Consider the following 18,498-nt stretch of genomic DNA (forward strand, 5'->3'; position numbering starts at 1 on the left):
GACAGACCTCTACATGCTTTTTAAGTAGGAAAACCTGCAAAATCGACAGTGTATCAAATACTTTTTCTCCCCACTGTATATATATATATATAAATAATTGTTGATGCACATTTTTTTTATTAGGATTCAATGGAGAAACTCATTTTTGATTTTGACAATTCAAATGTATCAATAATTGTAATTTTATATATAAAATGTCATTATTGATATCAATATTTGGAATTATCTATATCAAAAACGGTTTGATATAAAAATGTAATTTGTTTATATCGATAATTACATTTTATATATTTTTTTTATCAATTGTCGAATCCACATATGCTAATATGTTTGGCTGAAATCATAAATATGCTAATCAGCTTCTAGTACCTTGAATGCCAATGAAGAGGGTGGAGAGCGGCCAAAACAGTTATTAAATTAGACTACCTACTTCACATTTCTAAAGTGAAAGAAAAAGATATATTTTTTAAATAAATATTTGATTGCATACTACCTAGACCCATTTATACCTGGTTCTAACATGCGTCCATTGTACTGATGTTGGCCACATTCTGATTGTGTACACATTTCTCGACAGGTGTAGACAATCAAAAGACATATTGTGATCTGATTGTGATTAGATCTTGCTGACCACCTCCAGAGGTAGTTGAAGACGCATTGTGTATGGATATCCTTGAAGTGTAAACAAATCCAAATGGAGAAAAAGTGTTCTTCTTGTTCCCACGTCCAATGCCAATGCAAAATCTAATATTTGAAAACAGGCTACAAATAGGCCAGTAATAGCATAATTTAAACTACAAATGTGTTGGAGATGCATGCAGAGAAGGACTATGATGGAGTTGAAGCAGAAGAATGCAGTGCATGGCAAGGTATAATGTGTAGGCCTAATTCTCTGCTTCCATCTGGCCACTCTAGTGTAAAGGCCTGATTGGTGGAGTGCTGCAAAGATGGTTGTCCTTCTGGAAGGTTCTCCCATGTCCACAGAGGAACTCTGGAGCTCTGTCAGACTGACCATCGGGTTCTTGGTCACCGCCCTGACCAAGGCCCTTCTACTCTGATTGCTCAGTTTGGCCAGGCGGCCAGCTCTTGAAGAATCTTGGTGGTTCCAAACTTCTTCCATTTAAGAATGATGGAGGCCGCTGTGTTCTTGGGGACCTTCCCCAGATCTGTGCCTCGACACAATCCTGTCTCGGAGCTCTACGACAATTCCTTCAACTTCATGGCTTGGTTTAGCAGGACAGTTGACAGGTATGTGCCTTTCCAAATCATGTCCAATCAATATAATTTACTACAGGTGGACTTCAAGGATGATCAATGGAAACAGCATGCACCTGAGCTCAATTTTGAGTCTCACAGCAAAGGATATTTACTTACTTAAATAAGGTATTTCTGTCTATTATTTGTAATACATTTGCGGCTGCAGGGCGCCCTTATGAAGGCCTGGGACCAATTTATTTATTTTTTAGTTACTCAGTCAGGGTCTCAACTTACTGTTGAGAGTTAGAGTAATAGAATATGCAATGTGTAATTTTGAAATGTATCGACAATGTATCGACAGTCACTCAACTAGCCCATGTCAGCAATAAAACATTTTTTTAACATTGCGTGTTAGTCTACTGGCCAGCTATCTAAACTTCTAGTAAGCAGGGTCGATTTACCTACAACAGTGGTCCCCATTGATCATCAGTTCTCATATTAAAAACCTCAAACATTTGCCTCCAAATATGGCCCGTGGGGATTCCCCAAAGGGCATAAGGTAGTCGACAGCCCTCGGCCCTAAACCCTCAAATCAGACGTGTCCACTTAATTTGAGGGCTGAGGGGATAGGGTGTGTCTTTTAAGTGTTTGTAATGCAGCCCTGGAGTTTGGACTGCAGCCATGATTGATCGCACACTCCAGAACAGTAGGTGGCGGCATGCACCTTAAACGTATGTTCGCGGACCGCCATGATATAATAGAAGAAGAATAAGGAAGTAGCTATTTTTTCAGAGGTAAGTAGCCAGTTAGTTAGCTAGCTAGCTAGAAAACTGACAACTGTAACGTTAGCTACTAAAACATGACAACATGGCACAGATTTCGTTATGGAAAGTCTCTCATGAAAGATCTCATCAACAGCATATCTAACAAATGCCAATGAGATTACGTCTAGTTAGCTAGTAAGTAGCTAGCTGCCTAGTTTTGCTGACATGAATGAATAGCTAGCTTGTGAAGTTGTCTCTAGCTAGCTGTTCCAACGACAGAAAATCCAAATAAATGCTTTGTCAGCAAATAACATACAATTATCCATAGCAGACGGATAGTTAGCTAGATAACTAACGTTAGCTTATGTTTGTGTCGCCTGTCGTGTCAGTCAGGTAACACTCATCATGAGAATAAACGAAGATACCTTACTGGAGGGGAAAAGCGTCGTACTGGTGCCTTACAACGCAGATCATGTACCCAGGTAAGAAAAAACCTGTAATTTGTTCAATTCACTGTCATTGATTGTCCCGCTGTAATTGCTTATTCTAGTCGTGAAATTACGTATTCATTGTGTTTGTTTTGTTGCATCCTATACAAAGATTACGTTCTGTTGTTGCAGAATGTAATAACTAGCAGTAGTTTATTGTATTGGCTTGCACTTATACATTATTTAACTGCATCTGTTTTTCACCATTTACCTTTTATCTACCTGTTTTCCCGTCTGTGTGGTTGCAGCTACTACCCTTTCTGCACCCGTGACCTGTGCATGTATCTTATCTACCTCTCCATGACAGGTACCACCAGTGGATGGGCTGTCCTGAGCTGCAGCAGCTGACTGCATCTGAACCGCTGACTCTAGAGCAGGAGTATGACATGCAGAGGAGCTGGAGGGAGGATGATGACAGTGAGCCTTCGTCATATACTCTCACACACACACAAGCTGTGGTATTTTAAGGCGCTCTTTTGGATGGTCTCTACACTTTAACGCCCTTATTGTAGTCACTCTGTCTTGCTCGCTCTCTCTCATGAATGTTTCATGTAATGTAGGGTCTTGACCCAGTAAAGGGGATTTTAAAATACATTTTTTAGTTTCTTGTTTTGATTCCCAAACTCTGTTTTTCAGAGTGCACCTTCATCATCCTGGATAAACAACGGTGGGCGGACCCTGCCGTACAGGAAGAGCAGTGCATGGTGGGAGATGTCAACATCTTCCTGACGGACCCCAGTGACTCCTCCCTCGCTGAGCTGGAGATCATGATCGCAGGTCACACACACACCTATAATAAATGTGTAATAAACATGCTACAACAAGGGTGCACAATTTCACTCGTTCCTTGTTTGTACTCAGTTTGTCAATTAATATAATTGGTCACATACTCCTGGTTTTGTATCAGTCACACAGCTTTTGCATGTCCTGTGTAGAGCCCAGTTACAGAGGCAAAGGCCTGGGAAAAGAGGTCACACGGATGATGATCTGCTATGGTACGTACAGATATTTCACTATGACATAAATTTAGATTAATATTGAGATTTGAAACGTTTGGAATTTAGAATCAGGGTTTTGGAACATTGTGATTTTGCTGCCATAGTAACAGCTGTGCTGTGTTCCGTTGTCAGGGGTGACCAAACTTGGGATCCGGAAGTTTGAGGCAAAGATCGGTCTGGACAACAAAGTCAGCATTGCCATGTTCAAAAGGTTCCACTTCCACGAGGTAAGCAGGGTTTTATATGTGGTGTTAATCACATCCCCTACTAGGGGAAACCTTTATAAACAACTGCAATATGTTGGCCATCCTTACTTTAGTTATTTAAAGAGGGATTATTATAGCTCTGTATATCAGTTCAGTTTCCCCAACTCAAAGGCTACGTTGAAAACACTGAAATTGTTCAAGTGTATTTATTGTATATGCAGTCAGAGTACCTCATTTCTCTAGGTCTTTTCCAAAGTATGATACTCTTGTAGCTGTATATTCACCCTAGCCCTTGACTTCTGCCCCCTGCAGCTGTCAGTGAGCGAGGTGTTCCGGGAGGTCACCCTGGGCATGACGGTGGACCAGGCGGTGCGGACCCGGCTTCTGGGGGACATGGCCTTCATGCAGGAGAGAGAGTACAGGAAGGACCGGGACAGCCGGCAGGAAGTGACGTCGTCACACGCCACCCTGTGAACCACTGCTGCTACAGATTCGCTACCCTCCTTCCCGAAGTGTGCGTTCATTCACTCCCCCCTCATTTAGAAAGCATTGGATGGGTGTAATCATGGGTTAGACTAGAGGGACTTTAACACATTTCTTACATCTGTACATTCCTTTTAAATCCATAGGGGGAAGGGGCAGTGTACAGGTGCACACTTCGAGGAGAAGAAACAGAATTTGGCTTTGGTAGAAGATGCGCTTAGGCACAGATCTAGGATCAGCACCCCCTCCCCCAATCTTAACCATTAGGGAGGGAATGTAAGACTGACCCTAGATCAGCGCTTAGGGGCAACTTCCTCCTGTCAGACAAAGGCATTCTGGGTACAGTCGAATACCTGGAATGGAGAGTTTAATTGGGCGAAGGACCCCATGGCCTGTGGCTGCTATAGGCTACCGTTGAACGGAACTTTGTGTTGTTTATACATGGCCGGGGAAAACTCCAGGCCTCAAATTTAATAACCATAATAATAGTTAATGGCTACTCGGTGGGTCTAAAAACGACTCCCTGAACTCTATTCACGCTTGCTATCTAGACTCCACAGAGCACAGTAGATTTTCTGATGGTGATACGCCCTGTCAGAAACACTGTTCATAGAAGTACAGTTTTCACCCATATAATGGGACAAAGTTATTTGTATTTTGCTTGGATGATAATGTATTGTAGAGCTTGTAGTCAGTAGTCATCTACCTATTCCAATCGTGTCAAGTGTCTTACGTCTTTTATTTTTACAGAAACGTATATTTGCCGTCCAAGGTTGTTTGTCAGTGTTTTGTAACTCTACAAATGTACTATGTAGATATTAAAATTGCCAGAGTGGTAAGAGGTTTTTCCCCCAATTATATTTATGGGTTTTCCATTGATTCAATCAACTGAGACATGCCATGATGCTCCATTCTCATGTACACGTCTCTAAACAAAGACCATTCTAAAGCTTATAGCCATTTATTAATGTTGACAGTCCTTGAGCAGATATGATGCATTACAAAAGAGTGTAGCCAATTTACCCCAGATCTAAGATGCACAGGCGGGGCCTGTCACTATTGCCCAATCCCAAATCAACCCCCACCTTTTACACCCTGTGCACCAGTGTAGACTTGAAAGGAATAGGACAGGTATTAGTATATAGTTGCTTCATCTTGCCCTCTATTAGGCAAGTGAATTTCCATCATATTGAATGCCAGTACACCTATCCAGATCTACAGTGGCTGGGAGTTGACTTGGGAGTATGCATGTGTCACAGGGCAAGTCTCCAATCACACCCTATTCCTTTTTAATAGTGCACTATTTTGGACTAGAGTCACATACTGTAGGGAACTAGGGTGTAAGTGAATTTTGATGCAGACAGCCACTTGTTAAAAACAGAGCGCATACAAAGAGGGGAAACCAGGAGCAACGACAGGACAATTCCATAGGAATTTAAGCTGATCGTCCATTTTTCATTCTCGTCAGTTCATCCTCAGTTTTCTACCGTTTCCACGGGTTCCGTTGCCGTGGGTACGACTCCGAGCGGCTCCAGGAGTTGTGGCACCAGAGAGGACAGTTTCTGCAGCAGCTCTCTGGCTCTGATATCCACTTCCTCCACCAGCTTTCTGACTCTTACATCTACTTCCTGTTCCCGGACCCAGGAGAGGCCGTCATCCACAGCAACATTGATTGGCACACAGACTGCCTCCTCCTTTAGCCCCGTTAGTTGACACACCCCCACGACGCCAGCAAATCCCAGCAGGAGGAGCTTGAACAGCAAGCCAATAAGAGAGCGTCTTTGGGCTTTGGGGGCGGATTCAGCTGCTTTCTTATCTGGAAAGAGAGATGGGAGTAAGTGACGTGTGCTGTGTAGTCAACATGTGAGCTGCACGACTACATTAAGGACAACCTGGAACACGCCCATTGCATACCTGCTGCTATCTGTCCATTCCTCTTTTTCTTCTCCTCTTTTCTCTTATTCTTCTGTTCCTGGATGGCCAAAGCAGCCATGTGAGCGTTGTACTCCTTCCTCTTCCTCTCCTTCTCCTCTGCCTTGTCTCGTTTACGCGCCTCCTTCTCTTTCGCCTCCCTCTCTCTCTGCTTCATCTCTTTCTTCTTCTCCAGTTCTGGAGGGATGGACGAAAGAAAACAGATTAAGTTACAAATGTGCCAATCAGTTTATATCCCGAACCCAAACTGTAACAAGATTGAAACTCTTAAGCTTTGATGTTCACTTTCTATCATGTTCAATGTACTGAGTGTACAAAACATTAGGAACACCTTCCTAATATTGAGTTGCACCCCCTTTTCCCCGTAGAACAGCCTCAATTCGTCGAGGCATGGACTCTTGAGGTCAGGGATGCTGGCCCATGTGGACTCCAATGCTTGTGTCAAGTTGACTGGATGTCCTTTGAGAGGTGAACCATTCTTGATATACACGAGAAACTATTGAGTATGAAAAACCCAGCAGCGTTGCAGTTCTTGACACACTCAAACTGGTGCGACTGGCACCTACTACCATACCCCGTTCAAAGGCACTTAAATATTTTGTCTTGCCCATTCACCCTCTGAATGGCACACACACAATATGTCTCAATTCTCTCAAGGCTTAAAAATCCTTCTTTAACCCGTCTCTTCCCCTTCATCTACACTGAAGTGGATTTAACAGGTGATATCAATAAGAGATCGCTTTCACCTGGTCAGTCCATGTCATGGAAAGAGCAGGTGTTCCTGCCCCGCGGCTTCCGTAAACGTTTTTTGTCTCATTCAATGATTACCCAGTGAGGAATAATAATGTTTTTTGAATTTAATCAAATTCCACACTATAAGCATGGAAAGCTATAGTCAGTAATATCAGCTGCTCTGCGCTAACAATGTTAAAACACTATGAAATAACAAGCGAACCCATAGCCACTAGGGCAGGAAATGGCAGCCTATTCCCTACATAGGGCTCTGGTCAAAAGTAGTGCACTATGCTTTGGTCATAAGTACTGCACAACATAAGGAATTGGGTGTCATTCTAGACACAGACCTAGGTTGACTGACCACTGGCACCTGCATTGTAATACCCACCTTTGTCCTTTAGGAAGCGCCGCTCCCTCTCTTTGTCCACCTCGTCCTGAAGGATCCTCATGTGCTGGAGAACCTACAATCACATTGTAGTCTAAATTATATTGCACCATGCTGGAACCAAATAACCCTAGTCTGTCCCAACATTTCCTTCCTCCCCATTCTCCCTTAATTTCTCATATTTCTTCATCTCTACTTCCCTTCCTACCTCTCTCTCCCTCAGTCCATCTTTTCCTCCCTACCTCCCTCTGCTTCTTTTAACAATGAATAAGCTTTATTATCAACTTCCATTGTCCTCCAAGAGTTGTGGAATCTCCTCTACTTCTCTCTGCCTCCCTCCCCACCGCCTCCCTCCCAGTCTTACCCTGGCAGCACATTGTTTACACTGTTTCTCATCCAGACAGTCTCCTGCAGCTTTCGCCAGGTTGATTTCCAGAGGGTTGTCCTTTAGATCCAGCCACTTCAGGTTCTACACACACACAACAACAAAAAATAAGCCTGAGATTGTGTGAATTGTTTTCTGTCTTCAACCTCTGTCCATATGCCACTGTGGTCATGTTGGAGTTTACTAAGTTTACAGAGTTCAAAGATAGCTGGCTTATCCTTATTGTGGAGTTGACTGTATAGTCTTGGACATGAAAGTATGACTCATTGTTTTTAAACCTGTTTGTAATGAACTAACAATAGAAATTTCTGATTGTTGTAAAACGTTATAATTGGTTGATTACAGTTAGCCTTTCCTACTGTTGATGGTCGGATTCAAAGTTTATTCCCAGGGCTTTACTAATGTTCTGCCAAAAAGTTAAGTATCAGTAAATATGACTATATATTATAGAATTAAGCAGATTACTATACTAATGATGATGTTGTTAATGAATAATAGTGTTGAAAATGCCAGGAGAATAGAGGGACTTTAGGGACACGGGGTGAATGTTTTTCGGCGCAGCAGGGTAGCCTAGTGGTTAAAGCATTGGGCTAGGAACCAAACGGTTGCAAGTTCAAACCCCCGAGCTGACAAGGTACAAATCTTAACCCAATGTTCCTAGGCTGTCATTGAAAATAAGAATTTGTTCTTAACTGACTTGCCTAGTTAAATAAAGGTAAAATAAAACATTTGAAGCTTGTTGGAGCATGGGAACACTATGCCCCTCTGGCTTGAGATGTTACCACAATCAAATGGTTGCATAAGCAGGTTCTCTGGGCTGTCTGTACGCTGAGTGTGTCAAGGTCTATTTTTCCTCTTATTTAAAAATGTAATTCATCACCAACTAATTTTGCCCAAATTACACAAATTATGCCCACTTAGTTGGAACTGGTGATTGCTTTGAATACATTCTCTCTAGTTCTTAGTCCAACTTATTTCCAGCAGAATTGCATCATATTGTGCTGTAGTTTGCCTGCTATAACTATTACTCTAGAAGAGCTTGGTGCAGATATGTTTCATTATCTGTGTCTTTCTGTAACATGGGTTACAATGGTGAAACATGCTTCCCCATTAAAAATGTTATGTTCAGTGATTTTTTTTTAATTTAATTTTTTTATTTTTTATTTTACCTTTATTTAACCAGGCAAGTCAGTTAAGAACACATTCTTATTTTCAATGACGGCCTGGGAACAGTGGGTTAACTGCCTGTTCAGGGGCAGAACGACAGATTTGTACCTTGTCAGCTCGGGGGTTTGAACTCACAACCTTCCGGTTACTAGTCCAACGCTCTAACCACTAGGCTACCCTGCCGCCCCGATTACGGTTTAGTATTGTGAGGTCTCTGGCAATTCCCAGCCCTAGTTTGTGTTTGTTACCCACCTTGAGCTGGGAGAAGCTGACAGGCAGAATGGTCAGCTTGTTGTTGTACAGGTCCAGGTGTTGCAGGTTGCCAAGGCGACCCAGATCATCAGGTAGAACGGTCATGAGGTTCTTACTAAGGTCCACCTTGACCAAGTGACTCAGGCTGCAGAACTCCAGCTGGAGACACACACACACATACTGTTATGTACAGTGTAATAATAATTTCTCCACTCCTATTGCAATGATCCACTGACAGGAGACAGTGGAATGTCTGCACAAGTTCAACACTCAAGGTACTGTACACTACTTCTGCTACCCCCTACATGTCTTCTCTCCTGCTCTACCCACATCTCTCCTCCTTTAATTCATTATAGTACAACTCCTTGACCATCCAGCTGGGTTGGCTACTATACATTAGTCAGTGACATTAGCCAGTTGTCTTCAGGCGGGAGCAACAGGGTGAGCAGGCTTTAGTTCCAGCCCAGCACTAATACAACTGACTGAACTGAAGGCTGTGGTGACAAGCATTTGGCTTTGGAGCTGGGTTCATTCTTGCCTAATAAATCAGACTGCAGTTTCCATCCAATTGGCGACAGATTTTCATGCAAATATTCTAAAATCTGCATAAAGTAAATATGCACATTTTCCCACCAGTGGTGTGTTACCACCAAACTGACTTGTTGCGGATAAAAAGCAGTGTGTGATGACGTAGTGCACATAAAAGGTACTTTAAATCGCTTACATTTTCATGTACCAAATAAAAAGTTCTATGTATTTCCAACTCTACCGATAATTTTGTCACAAACTGTTGCGTTAAATAGCAAATGTGCCCACTCTGGTCTTGGAAAGTGTGCATAGCCCACAGCTCGCAGATACAGTGCTGGTAGGCTAGCCTACAAAATGAGATTATAATGGATAAGAGATTATTTTTACTTGTCAAACGGCTGCCAAAGATAGATCGATCATGTCACCAGAATAAGACTCTCAATATTTATTGGAAAGGAGCAACAAACTCATCACCGTGCACTTTCACCATCCTGTGAAGTTGATCATCACAAATTTATCTGAAGCCTAATAAACTGCATGCTTCGTACTGGGAGGACCACACAAATGTCATCACGTGACTTCAAGTTTGCTTCTATATGATGGTTATTATATAAATATTTGGGCATTAAGGGGTTTCCACTGCCCTTTCTCGCATACATTGTTTTTTCTATGTAAATGTGTGTGGCTATGCTGTACACAATGGAAAGAATCACCACCTTTGGGACTAGGTTAACTCAAGGTTACTCACAGGCAGGGAGGTGATATTGTTGCAGGACAGGTCCAGGACTGTGACTTTAGGGAAGGCAGCCTGAAAACACACACAAGTGTATGACAACATGACTATTCCATACTAGTTGCGCCTTGTGGGAGGAGCTAAAGGAGGACAGGCTCATTGTAATGGATGGAATGGAATAAATGGAACGGTATCAAACACATGGAAACCACACGTTTGACTCCATTCCATTTGTCATATTCCAGCCATTATAATGAGCCTGTCCTCCTGTAGCTCATTCCACCAGCTTCCACTGTTGCCTACAATATATGGCTTTATAAAGGTAATGTGTGTGTCGTTGTGGGCCTACTAGTTCTTTAACAGGAACTTCAGTGAGGTTACAGAGACTCAGATCCATCTCGTTGCCATCGATTTTGTCCTTCAGATTCAACACCTTGTTTTTACTCATCCTGAGTTTTGACTGGGGGAGAATACACACGATGTTGTAAACAGAAACTTTCATAGCTAATAGACTAGCTAACTGACATGGTGATTATGGTTTGCTAGCTGCTGTAGCCCACCTAGCCAACAAGCTATTTAACGTAAACTACGTTGTTGCAATGTTATTATTTTACTGTCGTTGTAATCACTTCTTAGCTAAACTGATTAACGTTAGTTAGCTGCAAATGGACTTTCTTTTGTTGGTCGCTACAGTGACACCACAGCAAAGTAACCTTTTCTTGGTAACGTTAGTCAAAGTACTCACATGTTTCACTGCGATATCACAACCGTCTTCAAGCGTCTCAGACCTTCTATTCCTACTAATAAATACTACACGAATCTCTACAAAATATTCGTACAGTGCGATTAAATCGCTGACAAATATCATTTGTGTGGCGTTAGTTGTTACAATGAAAATTCCACGTCATTGATTGAACTCGCAGTCCAGTTGGCGGTGGGGCAATGACGCGACATTTCAGAGCATTATCGCCACCTACAGCTTTGGAGGAGCAACTGGCAAGTCTCTCACACGAACACACACAGGATTTTTAAATTGTTTTTATGTTTAGCATAGTCTACAATACAATTATTTAGTTGAAAAATGACATGAAAAGCACACAGTTTATTATAACCAGGAACAAAGTTGGGTAACATAAGTACTTTTTCTATAGTGCTTGAAAGGGAGATACCTTGTCCGTTGTACAACTGAATGGCTTTAACTGAAATGTGTCTTCCGCATTTAACCCAATCCCTCTGAATCAGAGAGGTGCAGCGGGCTGCCTTAATCAACATTAACATCTTTGGCCTCCAGGGAACAGGCAGGGTACACTGATATTTTCTTAATTTGTATTTATTTAGCCAGGATAGTCCACTCAGTAACAATTGCCACTGTTTTCCAGGGCGTCTTGGGTTCCAAAGAATCAATTAAAACACACCATACACAGAAGCATATACAGCACAGGAGGTTCGGGCACTTTAATTGGGGAGGACGGGCTTGTGGTAAAGGCTGGAGTGGCAATTAGTGGAATGATATCAAAAACATTCCATTTGCCATTCCATGGATGGGTGGAGACTCCCACCTGAACAGATCTGACGTATTCAGGCGTATTGGGGACCGTCGCTGGGGACCGTCGCTGGAGACCCCGGACTGGGACCTGTCGCTGGAGACCCCGGACGGGGGACCGTCGCTGGAGACCGTCGTTGGAGACCCCGGACTGTGGCCCGTTGTTGGAGGCTCTGGACTGTGGCCCGTTAATGAAGGTTCCGGTCTGTGAACTGTCGCCGGAAGCTCTGGACTGGGTACTGTCGCCGGACGCTCTGGAATGGGGACTGTCGCCAGACGCTCTGGACTGGCTACTGTCGCCGGACACTCTGGATTGGGTACTGTCGCCGGACGCTCTGGACTGCCGAGGCGCACTGTAGGCCTGGTGCGTGGTGCCGGCACTGGTGGTACCGGGCTGGGGACATGCACCTCAGGGCGAATGCGAGGAGCAGGAACAGGGCGTACTGGACCCTGGAGGCGCACTGGAGGCCTGGTGCGTGGTGTCGGCACTGGTGGTACTGGGCTGGTGACACACACCTCAGGGCGAGTGCGGGGAGCAGGCACAGGACGTACTGGACTGTGGAGGCGCACTGGAGGTCGGGAGTGTAGAGCTGACACAACCCGTCCTGGCTGGATGTTTATTTTTGCTGGCACAGGACGCACTGGGCTGTGCAGACTCACCGGAGACACAGTACGCAGAGCAGGCACAGGATATCCTTGTTCAAAGAGGTATACTGGAGACCAGGAGCGCTGAGCAGGCACCCTCCTTCCTGGCTGGATGCCCATTCTAGCCCGGCCAATGCGAGGAGCTGGATTAGAGCACACCGGGCTAGAATAGCGCACTGGAGACGCTGTGCGCTCTACCGCACAACACGGTGCCTGACCAGTAACACACTCCCCACAGTAAGCACGAGGAGTAGGCGCAGGTCTCCGACCTGACTCATGCAATCTCCTCGTGTGCTCCCCCCCAAAAAATGATTGGGGCTGCCTCTCGGGCTTCCATGCTAGCCGTGTACCTTCATATCGTCGCTGTTCCTCTATTCTCCGGTATTTATCCTCGTAGTATCGCCGTTCTGCTTTCGCTGCCTCTAGGACGGCAATACTCCCCTGGCTGTGTCCAGGGTTCTGCTCCATCTAATATCTCCTTCCAGGTCCATTTCCCCATTAAGCGATGTTCCTCCTTTTCACGCTGCTTGGTCCTGTTTTGGTGGGTTATTCTGTCATGTTCGTCATATTGATGAGACCAAGGCACAGTGTGATAAGCATACATTCTTCTTTTAATGAAGAAACGAACACTGAACAAAACTAACAAAACAACAAAACGAACGTGAAGCTATGAGACACGAGTGCTGACAGGCAACTACACATAGACAATACAAAAACTAAACCAACCACCCTTGTCACACCCTGACCTAACCAAGATAATAAAGAAAACAAAGATAACGAAGGTCAGGGCATGACAGCAATAAGGCACAAGGGGGTGTGGTATATGACCAATAAACCACGGCTAAGGGCTGTTCTTAGCCCCGACGTCCCCACAGTGACCTTTTGTACATATCCCAACCAGAAGCCATGCATTACGGAGGGCGGAGCTAGCATGTTGGAGTGAACGGCTGTGCGTGAGAGGCTCCTGCAACTTTTTTGCAAAATACTCTAATTTAACCTACGTTGTGGCACTTTTTACAACAAACGTTTCTTTCTAATACAAGATTGTAACTTTTTATATGAAAATGCCGAGTAATAAGCGACCAAAGGACAATAAATCCACAGCGGAGGCCTACTCCCCACTAAACAACGAGACAGACATGGCGGGAGGCACATGCAACAACGTGACACTTACAGAACTTACCCGGGCTTTGGGGGAGCTACGTGTTGCTATAGCTGAGGATCTTAAGGCCACTATTGCTGAACTGGACACCAAAATCGAGAGCATCATTCGAACGGTCGCTTAGCATGGCCAGAGTATTGTGTACCTTGAGAAAGCTTCTGAATTCAACGCTGTTAGGATCGACGAGTTAGAGAAGCTATGCACGTCATTGCAGGATACTGTGCAGAGGCTTTCAGTGAGAGTGTTGGACCTGGAGGGCCGATCCAGACGTAATAACCTTCGCGTTGTGGGTCTGGCAGAGGGGGCAGAGGCGGGCTCTCGCCCCACCGACTTCTTCGCCAAGCTATTGAAGGATGCAATGGGATCGGATGTTTTGGATTCGGATCCCCAGCTGGACCGCGCACATCGCTCCCTTGTCCCAGTGCCTGGACCGGGCCAACGTCCTCGCCCAGTAATCATCTGTTGTCACAGTTTCAAGACCAAGGATCTTATCCTGCGTGAAGCTCGAATGAGGGGCAACCTGTCACATAAAGGGCATCCATTCCGTGTCTATGAGGATTATGCGCCCGATGTGGCAAAGCATCGCGCCGACTACAGAGATGTCATGACCAAACTCTACAAACTCCATCTTCGCCCAGCCTTACTCTTCCCTGCAAGACTAAGAATTACCCCGCCTTCCGGTGAGAAGATTTGGCTCTCCTCGGTTTTGGACGCAGAGAAGTTTATCCGGGGATATACACCAATCCCCCGTACAGGTTAGAGTGCCTTGTTATTGCGTGTTAGGGTCTGCTCATGGACTCGAATCCATACTATACCATACTGGGTGAAAACGTATTAAACGGGCTCAACAAGGGCTACTGAACATGTAAGACGCTGAGCAGACCAATGGAGGGCGGTCAGAGCTCTCATTTAACGTTAAATTCACTTTCATCCCGGCTGTGCTCAGCGATGCATATTTTTTACTTCCAGGTTTGATCACTGTCACCTTCGGACGGATATACTTATACTCCCCCACTTTTGTTTTGTTTCGTTATTTATTTTACAATCCTTACATTATTCTTACTACCATACCATTTATTTATTGCTTGCAGGGGACTGGGGGTGATGGTTGGGAGGGGGCAGACACCTGGTTAGCAGGTTGATGTTTTGTGCGGTTCTGCCTTTGTCTGGCCGTGAGCCTCTCTCCCGACTAGAGTCCCACCAGCCCTCTGTAGTGCTTATGTCTGTGTAGGTGTGCGTACATATAATTACTATTACTAGAGTCCCACCAGCCCTCTGTAGTGCTTATGGCTGTGTAGGTGTGCGTACATATAATTACTATTTGTACTTTATTACTATTTTCTCTTAGCATTTTAGTATTATGTATGTGTATATTTTAAATCAGTGTAGATTGTTATTCTGGGGTATGAATGTTTGTATGTGTAGGTGTGCATATGGATGTATATACATATTCTTTAAATATATATATTTATATATGATTTTTTTTTGTGGGTATGTACACATATGTGTGTGTGTATGTATGTATGTATGTATGTATGTATGTATGTATGTATGTATGTATGTATGTATGTATGTATGTATGTATGTATGTATGTATGTATGTATATATAGGTATGTGTATGTATAGGTATGTATGTATGTATAGGTATGTATGTATGTATAGGTATGTATGTGTGTATGTGTGTATGTATGTATGTATGTATGTATGTATGTATGTATGTATGTATGTATGTATGTATGTATGTATATATAGGTATGTGTATGTATATGTGTGTATGTGTATATATAGGTATGTGTATGTATGTGTGTATGTATGTGTGTGTATGTATACATGTGTGTGTATATATGTATGTATGTATGTATGTATGTATATGTATGTGTGTATGTGTGTGCGTATGTGTGTATATGTATATATTTTATTTTTATTAAACATGTTTTTTTATGGGGGGGACGTTTAATTGAACAAATCCTTGTTCCGATCTCCTGACCCACAGTATGTAAAGGTACGGCTGACTATGTCGGTTGCGGATGGTTAATTTTTTGACCGGCAGTGCTTAGCAATATAATCTTGAGGCTATATCTTGCTTATCTCTGGGATTGACCCAGGATGACGCTTAAATGCGCAATATGTTTAAGTTGCAACTTATTCGGTTTAGGTTTATTAGATGCTAACTGAACACTTAACTCGCGGGAGCCTCCTCAGTTCATATGTTAGTAGAAGTTCCAGGATAGTGAGAGGTGAACGTATAGTTGGGATTTTATTTTTGTTTTACCTCTTGTTCGAGTTCGCGCCGTGCTTCTTTGGCATCGGCCAGACAATGTGTTTATTATTTTTATTTTTCCTTTTTTTTCTCTCCTGTTTGTACATGCCTGTTAAATGTGGGTTGATGGGGGGGGGGGGGTAAGTGTTGGGGAAATTAGGGGAACAGGGTGGGAAGTAAAGGTGCTTGCAGGGGGGGAGGGGTGGGTTGGATACTGCTCGGGTGTGGGTGCTACATATGCTGATCGTGATGGTTTGGTGCGCTTTCTTACCTTTTTATCAAGTTACATGGTATGCAGGCCACCATAGGAACTACAAACGAGAGGAGGGCGGGGCTTACATTCACTTCCTGGAATGTCAAGGGTTTAAACGAACCAATTAAGAGGGGCAAGGTCCTAGCCCACTTGAAAGCACTCTCGTCTGATATTATATTTTTGCAAGAAACCCATCTGAAGAATAACTCTCATAGCAGACTTAAGTGTAGGTGGGTGGGGCAAGTGTATCACTCTAACTTCTCTGCCAAGACGAGAGGCACAGCGATTCTGGTACGGAAAGGAATTCCCTTTCTACATAAAACCACTATTGCGGATAAAGACGGTCGGTATGTGATCGCAATAGGAGAAATCCACTCTACCTCAGTAACTCTACTAAATATCTATGGGCCAAACATTGACAACCCCTCTTTTTTCAAAGAGTCCTTGCCCTGATTCCAGATATCTCTCATACTAACCTGGTCATTGGAGGGGACCTTAACTGTGTGCTAGACCAATATTTGGATAGATCCTCTACCCGGCGAACCCCTACCTCCTATTCAAGCGAATTCTTGAATACCTACATAAAAAATTCGAACTTATTTGATATATGGAGGATCGCTAACCCTACGGGTAGGGAATACTCCTTTTACTCTCATGTTCACAAGGTTTACACTCGAATTGACTACTTTTTGTTGGATGCTAGACTACTCCCCTAAACCTGTAATGTGAGGTATCATGATATTATAATCTCGGACCACAGTCCACTCACCTTCTCCCTGAGATTGGGTGACATTGTACCAAACGAGAGGGTCTGGAGGTTGAATCCTCAGCTCCTCACAGAACCAACATTCTGTGAATATCTTAAAGACCAAATTACATTTTTCTTTGATACCAACGACAACACAGAGACCTCCCCAGCATTATTGTGGGAAACACTGAAGGCTTATCTGAGAGGCTGTATCATCTCCTTCCAGGCTGCCAGGAGTAGGCAAAACAGAGGAAAACTGGAAGAACTGGAGGGACAAATTCACTTACTGGATAGGGAGAATGCTAGCCACCCATCTATGGAGAAACATAAACAAATTACCTCTTTAAAATTTGAATATAATCAGATTCTCTCAGCTAAAATTGCTAAATCTTTTCTCTATGCCAAGCAAAAATATTTTGAGTTTGGTGACAAACCACACAAATTACTCGCCAGACAACTTCGAAAAAATGTGAGTGACCGAATGATTCACAGGGTTAAATCTGCATCTGGGGAATTACTCTCTTCCCCCAAAGACATCAATGACAGATTCCAGCAGTTTTATGAGACTCTATATACATCTAAAGCGGATCCTAACCCCTTAATTATGCAAACATTTTTGGAGGACTGTAATCTTCCTGCCCTGAACCAGGAAGATTCTAACTTCCTGAATAAGGAAATATCTCTTGATGAAATTCGAGAAACAATTAAATCTCTAAAGAGTGGCAAGACCCCGGGCCCAGATGGATACCCTGGTGAATTCTATAAAACATTCAGCAACATGCTCTCTCCCTACCTGCACAAAATGTTGGTTCAGGCCAATGAGGATGGAGCTCTCCCTTCTACTTTGGACGAAGCGTTCATTACAGTTATACATAAGAAGGGTAAAGATCCAGAAGAGGTAGGGTCATACAGACCAATATCTCTCCTTAATACAGACCAAAAGATTTTAGCAAAAACTCTGGCTAACAGGCTTCGCACTTTAATTGGAAAATTGGTCCATTCGGATCAGACCGGCTTTATCCCTAACAGAAACTCATTCTTCAATCTCAGGCGCCTCTTCAATATTATGTATTCTCAGAGGTTACCCAACGTGGACCTTGCCGTCATATCTCTTGACGCCGAAAAGGCCTTTGACCAAGTTGAGTGGCCCTATCTATTCAAGGTCCTACAGAAATGTAATATTGGCGATAGGTTCATAAATTGGATCCAGCTTTTATATAGGAACCCCTGTGCCAGAATACTCACTAACCAATCATTGTCGCCCCGATTTAACCTCAACAGGGGGACGAGGCAGGGTTGTGCGCTGTCGCCTATGCTCTTCGCCCTAATTATCGAACCGCTCGCTCAGACGATCAGATCTCATGCAGCAATACATGGCTATAATACTAAAGACACTCTAAATAAGATCTCCCTATACGCTGATGACATCCTCCTCTATGTAACACAACCCCAGGCTAGTATCCCAGCTATTCTTGATGTGATCAATTTGTTTGGTACCTTCTCGGGATACAGAATAAATTGGAACAAGAGTGAATTAATGCCCATACGGTCGCAAAATACCTCCTGGCTAGAACATCTCCCATTTAAGTTATCTTCAGAAAAATGTACCTACCTAGGAATTGTAGTTACCAAA

The 18,498-nt window shown here is 43.5% G+C and overlaps 2 protein-coding genes across 3 annotated transcripts; one reads left to right on the forward strand and one right to left on the reverse strand.

Moving 5' to 3' along the window:
- The first annotated feature begins 1,899 nt into the window (after positions 1–1,899).
- On the forward strand, positions 1,900–4,996 carry nat9 (N-acetyltransferase 9). Of its 2 annotated transcripts, none has more exons than XM_020495539.2 (7): positions 1,900–1,991; positions 2,351–2,443; positions 2,757–2,866; positions 3,086–3,226; positions 3,385–3,444; positions 3,580–3,674; positions 3,966–4,996. In XM_020495539.2, the coding sequence occupies exons 2-7, from the start codon at positions 2,367–2,369 to the stop codon at positions 4,125–4,127; spliced, it is 645 nt and encodes a 214-aa protein (XP_020351128.1). In that variant the 5' UTR covers positions 1,900–1,991; positions 2,351–2,366; the 3' UTR covers positions 4,128–4,996. The 2 variants fall into 2 exon arrangements, with proteins under 2 accessions (XP_020351128.1, XP_020351127.1); XM_020495538.2 differs by having other exon boundaries at positions 1,986–2,156.
- An 85-nt stretch (positions 4,997–5,081) lies between these two features.
- On the reverse strand, positions 5,082–12,177 carry lrrc59 (leucine rich repeat containing 59). The gene is made up of 8 exons (XM_020495537.2): positions 10,999–12,177; positions 10,603–10,713; positions 10,269–10,328; positions 8,993–9,151; positions 7,553–7,657; positions 7,192–7,264; positions 6,051–6,245; positions 5,082–5,952 (listed from the first exon to the last, which is right to left on the reverse strand). Exons 1-8 carry the CDS (start codon positions 11,119–11,121, stop codon positions 5,612–5,614), a joined length of 1,167 nt encoding a protein of 388 aa, XP_020351126.1. The 5' UTR covers positions 11,122–12,177; the 3' UTR covers positions 5,082–5,611.
- Between the last annotated feature and the right edge of the window lie 6,321 nt (positions 12,178–18,498).

Source organism: Oncorhynchus kisutch, linkage group LG11 (assembly GCF_002021735.2).
Source record: "Oncorhynchus kisutch isolate 150728-3 linkage group LG11, Okis_V2, whole genome shotgun sequence".
In the NCBI taxonomy this organism is placed as follows: Eukaryota; Metazoa; Chordata; class Actinopteri; order Salmoniformes; family Salmonidae; genus Oncorhynchus; species Oncorhynchus kisutch.